At 44.6% G+C, this 13760-nt stretch overlaps 1 protein-coding gene across 2 annotated transcripts in view; it reads right to left on the reverse strand.

The window, feature by feature from the left end:
• Nucleotides 1-3918: 3918 nt before the first annotated feature.
• The window catches only part of HKDC1 (hexokinase domain containing 1), a 58566-nt gene continuing 48724 nt past the window's right edge, over nt 3919-13760 (reverse strand). The window contains exons 16-18 of one of the 2 annotated variants that reach the window (XM_017548923.2): nt 11954-12109; nt 5648-5881; nt 3919-4862 (exon numbers count right to left, since the gene is read on the reverse strand). In XM_017548923.2, coding sequence (XP_017404412.1) covers nt 4715-4862; nt 5648-5881; nt 11954-12109 — 538 coding nt within the window. In that variant the 3' untranslated portion in view covers nt 3919-4714. The remainder of the gene's footprint in view (nt 4863-5647; nt 5882-11953; nt 12110-13760) is intronic. The other variant, XM_017548924.2, reaches the window with a different exon arrangement.

Consider the following 13760-nt stretch of genomic DNA (forward strand, 5'->3'; position numbering starts at 1 on the left):
AGTGCTGGGATTACAGGCTTGAGCCACCGCGCCCGGCCGAAACCCAAGTCTTTATTCTCATGGAGCACCCATTCCAGCTAATGGAAGAAAGATAAAAGATTTCTAAAGAAAGACAAATGAGAATGAACTCACTTGTTCTGGAAAGGCAGCATCATGGGAAAACTCTAGTTCTTAAATCTATATTCATCAACTCTTTCTGGGTAAAATGTTACTGGGAGAAAGTAACACTAAGGCTAGAAAATGAAGATAAAGATGCTCTTCCTTTTTTTTTTTTTTTTTTTTTTTTTTTTTTCTTTTTTTTGACAGATGCTCGCTCTTCACCCAGGCTAGAGTGCAGTGGCACAATCTTGGCTCACTACAACCTCCACCTCCTGGGTTCAAGCAATTCTCCTGACTCAGCCTCCCGAGTAGCTGAGATTACAGACATCTGCCACCACGGCTGGCTAATTTTTTGTATTTTTAGTAGAGATGAGGTTTCGCCATGTTGGCCAGGCTGGGCTCAAACTCCTGACCTCTAATGATCTACCCACCTTGGCTTCCCAAAGTGCAGGGATTACAGGCATGAGCCATCATGCCCAAAGATGCTCTTCTTCTTTGCTTTTTTTTTTTTTTGAGATGGAGTTTCACTCTTGTTGCCCACGTTGGAGTGCAATAGCACGATCTCGACTTGCCACAACCTCTGCCTCCCGGGTTCAAGTGATTCTCCTGCCTCAGCCTCCCAAGTAGCTGAGATTACAGGCATGCATCACCACCCCTGGCTAATTTTGTATTTTTATTAAAGACAAAGTTTCTCCATGTTGGTCAGGCTGGTCTCGAACTCCTGACCTCAGGTGATCTGCCTGCCTTGGCCTCCCAAAGTGCTGGGTTTACAGGCGTGAGCCACTGTGCCTAGCCAAAGATGCTCTTCTTAAAAGGCAGAGTCAGCTGGGTAAAGTGGCATGTGCCTGTAATCCCAGTTACTTGAGGAGGTTAAGGTGGGGAGATTGCTTGAGCCCAAGAGTTCGAGACCAGACTGGGTAACATGGCAAGACCCTGTCTCAAAAAAAGAGAAAAATAAAGTCTTTGGAGTTCTCATGAGGACAATGTACCTTGCTGAATGGCTGCTGGTCTTACCTAGTAAACTTTGAGGATAAGTTAACCCTCCATTGCCCAAGATGTTTCAGGGGCTGGCATGTTTAAAAAAAGCAAGATAGATGTCTGCCCTCTCGGAGTTCTGGTTCTTGTTCAAGGATTCTATGATGCTATCAATTAGTCAGAATGTGCAAGGTTGCCTAGATACCTTGGGGCTCCCTTTTCTTGTAAGAGACCAGGGCTGGGAGAGAAGGGGCCAAGTGACCTCCCCTGACCTGCCAAACATGAGCTGAGAGACCGGGTCATGGCAGAACTTAACGGCACAACAACCTGAATCCATGGGTCAGATCATTTGTCAAGAAAGGACAGCAAGAAAGAGAAAGACCCCCTAGCAGAACCAGGGGAAAGAGGGACTGGAAGCTGAGGATGCCTTACCATGAAATGGGAGAACTGGGGAAAGAGAGTAAGAACAGCAAGGTTTTTAATTGATTAAGACAAAACCTGATAACATGAAACTTTTCTCTGAAGAGGCATAACTTCCAAATACAAAAAGGTACATTTAATAAATTTATACAACATTTCTTTAGAGAGATATAACCTTAAAATACAAAAAAAGATAATTTTGGTAAATCTAGGGCCTGTTCACAGTAGTATCACCATACATATGTGTTGAAAGTATGGACCAGGCACAGTGGCTCACAGCTGTAATTCCCAGCACTTTGGAAGGCCAAGGCAGGAGGATCACTTGAGGCCAGGAGTTTGAGACAAGTCAGGGCAACACAGTGAGACCCCTGCCTCTACAAAAATCTAAAAGCTAGCTGGCATGGTGGCACGCACCTGCAGTTCCAGCTACTCAGGAGGCTGAGATTGGAGAATGGCTTAAGCCTGGGAGGTCAAAGTTGCGGTGAGCTGGGACTGTGCCACCACGCTCCAACCTGGGTGACAGAGTGAGACCTTGTCTCAAAAAAACAACAAAGAAGAAAGAATAAAAAATTATGTCCCAGGGAACCCTCAGCTCCCTCATTACCTCCAGCCCTAGCTGGCCTCTCTCTCTCGGTCTTTAGACTCAGCCTCCTTCACTCCATCTGGACATCCTGCTTCAGCAAATGTTGACACTTACAGCTGGAATAAAAAAAAAATTTTTTTTTTTTGAGACAGAGTCTCGATTTGTTGCCCAGGCTAGAGTGCAGTAGCTTGATCTCGGCTCACTGCAACCTCCACCTGCCAGGCTCAAGAGATTCTCCTGCCTCAGCTTCCCAAGTAGCTGGGATCACAGGCATCTGCCACCATGCCCAGCTATTTTTTTTTGTATTTTTAGTAGAGATGGGGTTTCACTATGCTAGCCAGGCTGGTCTCAAACTCCTGACCTCAAATTATCTACCTGCCTTGGCCTCCAAAAGTGCTGAGATTACAGGCATGAGCCACTGGGCCCAGCTGAAGCCATAATCTTTTTTTATTTTTTTTTTGAGACAGAGTCTCACTTTGTCACCCAGGCTGGTGTTCAGTGGCACAATCTTGGCTCACTGCAACCTCCGCCTCCCAGGTTCAAGCGATTCTCTTGCCTCAGCCTCCCAAGTAGCTGGGACTACAGGCATGCGCCACCATGCCCAGCTAATTCTTTGTATTTTTAGTAGAGACGGGGTTTCACCTTGTTGGTCAGGCTGGTCTCAAACTCCTGACCTCATGATCCACCTGCCCTGACCTCCCAAAGTGCTGGGAGTACAGGTGTGAGTCACCATGTCCGGCGCCATAATCTTTTGAAGAGATAGCAAGAGCACTCTGTGGAGTTGTCATAATTAAGTATATGATTAAGCATATAAATAAAAATAAAATCACTCTGGATTATTCTTTTCAGTTTGTTTCCCATGACAATAGTTGACTCTTTCCTTTCTTCCTTCCTTCCGCTCTCTCTCTCTTTTCTTTCTCTCTCTCTCTCTCTCTCTAAGAAGCAGGGTCTCATTCGGTTGCCCAGGCTGGAGTGCAGTGGTGCAATCATAGCTCATTGTAACCTCTAACCGAGACTCAAGAGATTCCCGCCACCTCAGCCTCCTGAGTAGCTGGGACAGCAGCTGTACACCACCACATTCTACTAACTAAAAAAATTTTTGTGTGGGTGGGGGTCTTGTTATGCTGCCCAAGCTGTTCTCGAACTTCTGGCCTCAAGCAATCTTCCTGCCTTAGCCTCCCAGAGTGCTGGATTATAGGTGTGAGCCACCTTCCCTAGTCTATTCTTTTTCTGAAGATAGTTTCTTGAAAAGTTCTATTTTTTCAATCAAGTAAGTATTTGATAGGAGTGGCAGAGTGCTAGGTTCACTAGAGCAATGCAAGAATGTGTCTGACAAAGAGTTTACAATCTATCTGGCCAGATGTGAAACTCATGCAGATAACTATGTGGCAAAACAGAAAAGCACAGGCAGTTCAGGTAAAGCAGGGAAGCGAGGACAGAGAGAGGACATCCACTAGAGAAATGGTCAGGGACAGGCCAATTCCACATAGTTCTGCAGGGTAGAATGGAGACCAATGGGGCGTATGGGAGGATCCCAACACAGAAGTCAGAAGGACTTCCAGTCAACTCCAGCTGTTCAAAAGCAAGAGCTGTAGGATCGTGTGGGAAATCTGGATAATCTAATGAAATCTGGATAATCTGTTAAGTATTCTAATGAAATCTGGATAATCTGTTAAGGATATTGTAGAAGATATTCCATATATTTCCCCTTGTTGGTAGGAAGTTTGGACTAGAAAAAAATGCTAAAGCTCCTTCTGACTCTGAATCTCTTATTCCACCAACAAAGCATGGCTTTGCCAAGTGAGCCTCCCAGAAGAAATATCAGCATCTCATGCAGTGTATCTTGGAAAATCAAAATTTTTTTATTAATTTGCTGGATTTCATATACCTAATAATCCTTAAAACAACTATCATCAGCAGCAACACAAACCACATGCAAAATGAAAAATTGATGCCCCAGACAGCACCGCACCACATAGCACACACTTAATAAGGAACAAAACCCTACAGGATGCTGACATAACTTACTTTAAACATGCAAAGATTCCTGCAGGGCTCCCTGGTAATCAACCTCTCTGCATCCTGAGGCTGGATGCTTCAAAGTCTTTGTTCCCTCATCAGGTTTGAAGTCAACACGGCAAGTTAAGGACAAGTTAGATGAGATACCCCTAGTTCATGACATGAGTTCCTCTTCCTCTCCAAGGTCCATCCACAAGTAGAGGGCCTGATCTCCCACAAGAGATGGCTTAAGCAACCCAGTGGGGAAACTCAGCCTGCCAGCCACATGGGGAGATTCTGTATGTTTCCAAGTACAGCATCCACAGCACTGAAAGCCATAGAGAACTTTCAGCTCAAGCCTCAACTGAAAAATGTGTTGAAAGGGGAGCTCTCAGGACAGAAACTTTGATTTCACAAGTTGGCCCATTTTGGCCCAAATATACCAAAGAGAGATGTCATGTAATGTCACTGCAAATCCAGTAACAAGACACTAAGGGTACCCGAGAACCTGGGGTTCTCTATCGGCCATCCAGAAGGTGAGGTCAGCCAGGACGGTGCCCACTGGTGTCTGTCCAACTGATCTGCCAGAGGAAAGCCTGGTCAGTATCCCAGACGCATCAGGCCCAATCCCAGAGGTTCCTAGTTCTCCTTCCGTGCCTGCTGTATCCTCTTCGCCACAGCAGTGATCAGCGCTGCCCCTTTTCCACTACCATCTTCTGACAGCATGAATGTCACATCACATCGAGGGGCTAGTTCCTTCACAGTTTCCTGCAATATTCTAGAAAAGCTATGAAAAAGAGAGAAGCATTATCAGCCCTTCCATGTAGAATCAGCACATTTGCAAATGATCAAAATCTAATTTCTTTAGTCTCTTCCCTTCAGTTTGCTTTCCAAGGCTCTAAACAGCTTCTTTTTCTAATTTTTTTTTGAGACACGGTCTCATTCTGCAGCCCCGGGATAGAGCACAGCTGTGCAATCACAACTCACTGCAGCCTACAGTTTCCAGGCTCAAGCCCCCCCAGCTCAGCCTCCCATGTATCTGGGACTACAGGTGTGCATCACCACACCCAACTAATTTTTGTAGTTTTTGCTCATTTTGTATTTCATTTATTTATTTTTGTAGAGATGGAGTCTCTCTGTGTTGCCTGGCTGGTCTCGAACTTCTGAGCTCAAGTGATCCTCCCGTCTCTGCCATTATGGGCATAAGCCACTGCAACCAGTCAACTTACATTTCTTGAGTCCTGTGTGAAGCGCTTTACGTATGCTAACTCATTCCAACCTCACGCATTTAGCCCTATGTGGTAGGGATTATTAGTGCCAGCCTTTTGTGGATGAGAAACCCGGGGTTTACAGAGGCCAGCTAACATTCCCACATCATATTACTGGGTAGCAGAGGCACCAGGGCTCACGCCTTGTCAGATTGAATAGGTGACTTGACCACACAGCACTCCTTTCCCATAAAAGGACGGGGACACATCTTCCCATGCATCAGCTGAGGAGTCTATGCCAAGTCCACCCTTGGCCGCCAGCACCTCTGCTGCCCCACCCACCACGCCTCTCATGGGCACTCACTGAGGGTGCAGTTTGTACAGGGTGCCATCCACACCCACAGTGATCTTCAGGCGTTCCAGCCCCTGGTCTTCTCTCCTTTTTTCCACTACGGCGGCCAGGCCAGCACCGCAGAGCTGGGCTGCCCGCCGGGACACGGCTCCACACACCTCCTTCACCACGATGCTGTCCTCACACGTGCTGTCCAGGCCCAGCTCCTGCAGAATCCTCCTGACCTGGAGGAGGGCCAGCCGATCGCTGCAGGCAACAGAGCAGGGAGTCAGGACCTGCTTTCCAGGGCCATGGGTCATGCTCAATGCAACCCATGGCCTCCGCATTCTTAGATGCCCATGCAGGAGGGAGGAGAAATTGACCCAGGCAATGGCTAGGCTGGAGTAGAATGCCTTAGAAGCTGAGACTCAAGAAGGTCCACCACCCTGGAAGTTCTATCAACTTTCAAAAATAAAGTGTGAGTGCCTCTGGTGTTCAGCATGTTCATATCTAGATCTCACTAGAAGCCATATGAGCTATAGCAACCAACAGGTACCCATTTTTCAGAAGAGGAGGCTGAGGCTCAGCCTGCTAGAGCTGTGCCCTCTTGGTAGAGAGCAGGGGCTCAAATGCAAGCCTTTTTACACCACCTCTTGTACTTTCCCACGAATTGTGCCAACTCCCATACTCTGGCCCCTTTCAAGTGAAGGCCACATTTCCTTCTATTTAGCTTTTTCTGATTCTCTGCATTTTCTTCCCTTTTTCTGATTTCTCGGCTCTTGGACAGTTTAAGACTATATTTTCAGTAGTAGCCAGCAGGGTATATTTAATGAGCAAGTGAATAAATGAATATACAAAATACAATCAGAACCTTAGAGAATGGGAACCTGGTAGGACTATAAACACATGCAGAGAAGCACCCATCATGGGGCAGGCTGGCTTCGAGTCTAGATCCTGGTCATCTCACAGGAAGCTAAGGGTACTTAAACAGAGCCCTGGCTCCTATGCCATGCAGTGTGAAGTTGTATCCTTGACTGTCTCAGGTAATATTTAGGGAAGAGGAGTGTTAATAAGAAAGAACAATTGAGAAACAACCTATATGACCATACAGGGAATTCAGCAGGTAAATGGTGGTGTAGCCAAATAATAGAATTCTTTGTAGATCCTAAAGATGAGTGTGTGGCCAGCACAGTGGCTTATGCGTGTAATCCCAGCACTTTGGGAGGCTGAGGCAGGAGAAGCACTTGAGGCCAGGAATTTGAGACCAGCCTGGGCTATATAATGAAACCATATCTCTACAAAAAAAAACTAAAAATTAGCCAGGTATAATTGCACATGCCTATATTCCCAGCTGTTTGGGAGACTGAGGCATGAGGATTGAGCTCAGGAGTTTGAGGTTGCAGTGAGCCATGATCATACCGCTGTACTCCAGCCTGGGTAAAAGAGTGAGATCCTGTCTCAAAAAAAGATGAGTTTACATGAGAATATTTCATGCCATGGAAAATCTTCATGACACAGTGAAAAAATAGATTATAAAATATTATGCGCTGTATGATCTTGGTTTTTTGTCTTAATGTTTGTCCTTGCCCAGAAAATACACACACACAGGGAAATCTATTCATTGTCAGGATTACAGGTAATTCTTATTTTTCTTTTTTCTTTTCTTTTTTTTTTTTTTTTGAGACAGAGTCTTGCTCTGTCACTTAGGCTGGAGTGTAATGGCGCTGTCTCAGCTCACGGCAACCTCCTCCACCCGGGTTCAAGTGATTCTCCTGCAGGCACCTGCCACCACGCCCAGCTAATATTTGTATTTTTAGTAGAGACGGGGTTTCACCTTGTTGGCCAGGCTAGTCTCCACGTCCCGACCTCAGGCGATCCTCCTGCCTCGGCCTCCCAAAGTCCTGGGATTACAGGTATGAGCCACCATGCCTGGCCTAATTCTTATTTTTCTTTTGCTTATCTGTATTTGTTAGATTCTCTAAAATGAATGAATAACATTTGTATAGTAAGAAAAAAAGTTTTTTTAACTGGTATGTCTCAAGAGAAAGCCTGCAATTCCTTCCTGGGCCCGGCTTTTCACAGCTTACCCAGTTCAAGTACATTCCCTTCCTGATCCTCACAGCAATCCTGGGGGTTAAGCAACAGGGCAATTACTTACGTTATGAGGCGGGAAACTGAGGTTCAAAGAAGTGAAACAACCTGCCTCAGGTCATGCAGAATCAACAGGTTAAGTAGTGGAGGTAAATCTTAAACTCAAGCTCTAAGTCCCAGGGCTCTTACCCCTGAGAACACTGCCCCATCCATTTGACAAACTGCTTTGAAATGGGCCGCAGTCAGCACAGCACCTACCAATTCCCATCAGCCATAGGTGGATAGGATTTTCTTTTTTCTTTTTTTTTTGACATGTAGTTTCGCTCTTGTTGCCCAGTCTAGAGTGCAATGGTGCAATCTCAGCTTACCACAACCTCTGCCTCCCATGTTTAAGGGATTCTCCTGCCTCAGCCTCCCAAGTAGTTGGGACTACAGGTATGTACTGCCACGCCCTGGCTAATTTTGTATTTTTAGTTGAGATGAGGTCTCTCCATGTTGGTCAGCCTGGTCTCAAACTCCTGACCTCAGGTGATCCGCCTGCCTCAGCCTCCCAAAGTGCTGGAATTACAGGCATGAGCCACCATGCCCAGCCATGATTTTCTTTTTATTTCATAAAGGTTTTAAAAAAGAAAACCTGGCCGGGCACAGTGGCTCACACTTGTAATACCAGCTCTTTGGGAGGTCTAAGCAGACAAATGGCTTGAGCCCAGGAATTCAAGACCAACCTGGGCAACATGGTGAAACCCCATCTCTACAAAAAATACAAAAATTAAAAATTAGCTGGGTGTCGGCCGGGCGCGGTGGCTCACGCCTGTAATCCCAGCACTTTGGGAGGCCAAGGCGGGTGGATCACGAGGTCAAGAGATCGAGACCATCCTGGTCAACATGGTGAAACCCCGTCTCTACTAAAAATACAAAAAAATTAGCTGGGCATGGTGGTGCGTGCCTGTAATCCCAGCTACTCAGGAGGCTGAGGCAGGAGAATTGCCTGAACCTAGGAGGCGGAGGTTGCGGTGAGCCGAGATCGCGCCATTGCACTCCAGCCTGGGTAACGAGAGTGAAATTCTGTCTCAAAAAAAAAAAAAAAAAATTAGCTGGGTGTGGTAGTGTGCGCCTGTAGTCCCAGCTACTTGGCAGGGGGTGGGAGCAGGGGAGAGGGGCAGGGGTGGCAGCTGAAGTGGGAGGATCACTTGAACCCAGGAGGTCAAGGATGCACTGAGCTGTGATTGTGCCACTGCACTCCAGCCCAGACAACAGAGTGAGACCCTGTCTCAGAAAAAAAAAAAAATCTGCAGAAATCAAGACATCCAAAACAGGTGCCTCTTGTGCGGCAGACGCAAACCGCTCTGGAGGCATAAGGGTGTTGCCATGTTGTACTTGTCTAGGGACAAGTTTCCTTGTATTACAGCAAAAACAGCAAGACAAAGAGAAATAAACTCGCTTATCTATTGCTCATCAGAGAGAAGCTGTTTTATATAGCAAAACAGGATCCCTTTGGTCACCAAACATGATGATTTTGAACCTGTCTGTTCTGATTGGATGAGCTGAAGACTAGACAGAAGGATGCTGAACAGTTGCTAATTAACACTCCAAAAATACATAATCACTGCTGCTGTTGCTGATTCTGCCATCGTCTCCTTAAACAATAAGAACTCCCCTTAAACAGCCCATCTGATTTATCTCATTAAGTATACCACTTTTGTGTACAATGCGTTTTCTTTTTTTCCCCCACTGCAAAGTAGTTTTTCACTTGTGGGCACCTGACCATAAAGACCAGGAGAATTAAATGAATGAACACAAATGGAGAGAAAATCCAAAAACAAAGCATCAGATAACAACCAGTGCTAGCACAAAAAGCAGTGAAAGTGACACACTTGTACATAACTGGTAGTGACAGAAATTGAAAATATTAAAAAAAAAAATACTGCGCCCATGGCAAAATACTTCTTTTAACCAAACGTTTCTACTACTAAGGAAATAATTTACAATATTCAAATGACTATGTGTACTAAAAGAACTACGGTGTTACTCAGAATAACAGGAATTTATAAATTAACAAACTAGATGTCCTATACTAAAGGGAAAGTTTAGTAAATTATAGCACAGTAACATAGTATAATATGCAGCCATTCAAAATGATAATTACACCAAAGAGTTGATAGGGGAAAGTTCCTCTTTCTAGAAGTATTCCAGCTAATAACTGCAGGAATCATCACCATTTATGATGTCTAGTGAAATAATAGATCCAGGCAATATGCATCAATGACTGATAATATCCTAAAAGAAAGAGAGACAGACAGACAACTCAATGCCACCTAAGAAATATTCTTGTCCAAAATTCACTACTGAATCTAAGCAAGCATCTGGGTCTAACTATGAGTTTTCAGGAAATACAAGAAGATAGAGGAAAATGCTAAATGCTGCAATCCACAAAATCTAGAATACAGGAAACTCATAGGATAAGACGACAGTTTCTTCAACAAATACATTGCAAAGGAAAACAAGAGAGGGAGGGGAAACCCATAGATTAACAGAGATTGTTTAAACATATCGATCAAATGCCATGTATAAACTCTGGATACTGATGCAAACAAAAGAACTGTAAAAACCATTAATTTTTGGCAATTCAGGAAATAAGAACACTAACAGGATGTTTTATGAGATTGAGGTTTACCATTAGCTTTTTAAGTGTGATAATGGTACTATAGTTATGTTTTATTAAAAACCCTTATATTTCAGAAATACATTATGAAATATTTATAGATGAACAGATGTAAGATGTGAGATTTATTTCTAATCAACCCAGCCTGGGGATGGGTCAGCAAGACTGTATAGATGAGCCCAGTTTGGCCATGAGTTTATTATTATTGAACGTGGTGATGAAAACAGTGAGCTCACTTTACTTCTCTTTCCACTTTTGTCTATGCTTAACACTTTGTATAATTAAAAAACAAAATAGCCGGGCACAGTGGCTCATGCCTGTAATCTCAACACTTTGGGAGAGCAAGGCGGGTAGATCACCTGAGATCAGGAGTTCAAGACCAGCCTGACCAACATGGTGAAACTCTGTCCCTACTAAAAAAAAAAATACAAAAAATTAGCCAAGCGTGGTGGCACATGCCTGTAATCCTAGCAACTCAGGAGGCTGAGGCAGGAGAGTCGTGTGAATCCAGGAGGCAGAGGTTGCAGTGAGCCAGGATCGTGCCATTGCACTCCAGCCTGGGCAACAAGAGCAAAACTTCATCTCAAAAATAAATAAATAAAAATAAAATAAAAAAATAAAACCAGAATTTTAAATGAAAATTTTCATTAACACTGAAAACATAATATACAGAGTGAAAAATGTAATATGATTATGAAAAATGTTTGCATGAATTCAGGAACTTAAAAGGAGCAGGGCACAGTGGCTCACACCTGTAATCCCAGCACTTTGGGAGGCTGAGGCCAGCAGACTGCTTGAGGTCAGGAGTTCGAGACCAGCCTGGGCAACATGGGGAAACCCCATCTCTACAAAAAATACAAAAATTATTTGGGCATTGTGGTGTGCGCCTGTGGTCCCAAGCTACTCAGGAGGCTAAGGTGGGAGGATCATCTGAATGAATAACATATGTATAGTAAGAAAAATGAGATAGATGAGTATTAATGGTTAATATTGTAGCCAAAAAAAAAAAAAAAAAAAAGAGAGAGAGAAAGAAAAGAAAAAAGAGAGAGAGGCTGTAATTAGCCATGATCGCTCCACTGTACTCCAGCCTGAGTGATGGAGTGAGCTCCTGTAACTAAGAAAAATAAAAATAAAAATAAATATATATATAAAATAAAATAAAAGGGAACATAATATGCAAAAATAAAAATAGCTGTATTTGAGCATTTGGTTGATTTTTTCCTAGATATTCATTTTGTTTTATGGACACATTATCTCTTCAGGAATAAAAGGGGATTTTTTTTTTTTTTTTAAGCTTTAACCTAACTCCTGTGTAGCTATTTAGGAAGCTTGGTGGAAGACTCAACCATTTCTGCTAAACACTCTGAGGCCCAGGAAGGCTGCAGGCCCCAGAGTGCTCTGTGCACATGGTCCTCGAGGCTGTGATCCTGAATCAGGTAGAAGGAAGGAGAAGCCCCAGGAGGCAACCCCTTGCCTAGCCAGAGCCTTTCTGTTTTTATTCTTAAACCTCAAATTGGCCCAATCCCAGCGTGGTGGCAGTGTATGCCAGTCGGAGCCTCACAATGAACTTGATCACCACAGGTCACCTTTCGATCTGGGACAGGAACTTGGTTTCGAAGATGCCCCTGGTCCGGAGACGCTCTGAAATCTGCCCTCTGAAGAGGAGACCCTGCTTGGTCAGGTCGATCAGGATCTGCCGTACGATCTCCCCCAGGTACATCCCACTGGTCATTTTCTCATATCTGTTTGGGGAAGAGGGATAAGGTTGGGGCAGACATGCAATGCAGAAGACCCCATGATGTGAGAAGGCCAGGCTTTGGAGCCACATGCAGCAAGATCGGGGTCCCAGCTCTGCCACATACTAGCTGTTTGATGTGAGCAAGCACTGCAAGCTATCATCTACAAAACTGGGAGCAGAGCAGCCCCCACAAGGCTGTTAGGAGGCAAGCATCTGGGCACAGTGGACACTAAGCAAAAGTTAGTCCCCAGCCTTGGCCCCAAAGCCAATTCTCCTTGGCTTTATGTTACAAATCTGTTCCACTGGAGATTCTGCTCTGTGAGATAACACACTGAAACTGTCTGCATGCACCAGGGGTTCTCAAAAGTGTTAATTCACTCACTTTGGGAGGCTGAGGTAGACGGATCACGAGGTCAGGAGATCGAGACCATCCTGGCCAACATGGTAAAACCCGTCTCTACTAAAGCTACAAAAATTATCTGGGTGTGGTGTCATGTGCCTGTAATCCCAGTTACTCGAGAGGCTGAGGAGGGAGACTGAACCAGGGAGTCGGAGGTTGCAGTGAGTGGAGATCGCGCCACTGCACTCCAGCCCAGTGACAGAGGAAAGCTGCGTCTCAAAAAAAAAAAAAAAAAGTGTTAATTTCTTCCCCGTTTCTACCACACCATGAGCTCCAGGACGGCCAAGAGAGCAAGAGAGAAAAGGGGCCTTGTACTGACCAGGCACTCTACACAGGGTGTGTAATGGGGACACACATCATCATTAACAACAATGACACAGAGCCAGACTGCCACTGCTTGCAGAGTCAAATGGAAAGCATTTATGTGCTGGGCTTGGGTTCTCTTAACTGCACAAGACCTCATCAGTCTAAGGGAATTAACACCAGAACAGACAAACAATGGTGCTTCCAAGGCAAGTTCAAAGGTGCTGCCCCCTTAAAATCTCAGTCTAAAAATGTAAGACTTCAGCGGATACAGACACAAAACTAACTAGAAGGAACTGCCCCTTGAGAAGAACCATGATACTCAGATGCCCCAACTTAGGATTCAAAGGTAAGATCCCTTCTTTCTGGAGCAATCCCTGCTTCAGCTGGGCTTACCACAACTCACCTGCCTTCCAGTTACAAAGATTGGTGCTGAAGGGGCAAGAAACCACCAGCGCTGGTCTTTTGTCTGGTCTGAGCCTCTTGCTAGACAATGTTCTCAGTTCAACAGCTCACAAGGTGTCCACGGCCTAGGCATCCCCTCCCATTTCCCATCTGCTCAAGCTCTCAACTTGGATGGCACCCATACAATAAATCTATGTTTCCCCTTATTTTCTATATTAAGACACTGATTGGCTTTGACCATATGGCCTGCAAAACCTAAAGCATTTACTATCTGGTCTTTCACAGAATAAGTTTGCCAACCCTTCTTCTAGTGGATGGTCCCGGGTTAATAATCAAGTTTTAGCATGTGATATGGTTTGGATTTATGTCCCCACCCAAATCTCATGTTGAATTGCAATCCCCAGTGTTGGAAGAGGGACGTGGTGGAGGTGAATGGATCATGGGATGGATTTCCCCCTTGCTATTCTGGTGATAACGAGTGAGTTCTCACAAGATCTGGTTGTTTTAAATTTTTTTTTTTTTTTTTTTTTTTTTTTTTTTTTTTTTT

Source organism: Cebus imitator, unplaced genomic scaffold, assembly GCF_001604975.1.
Source record: "Cebus imitator isolate Cc_AM_T3 unplaced genomic scaffold, Cebus_imitator-1.0 Scaffold215, whole genome shotgun sequence".
Taxonomy (NCBI): domain Eukaryota; kingdom Metazoa; phylum Chordata; class Mammalia; order Primates; family Cebidae; genus Cebus; species Cebus imitator.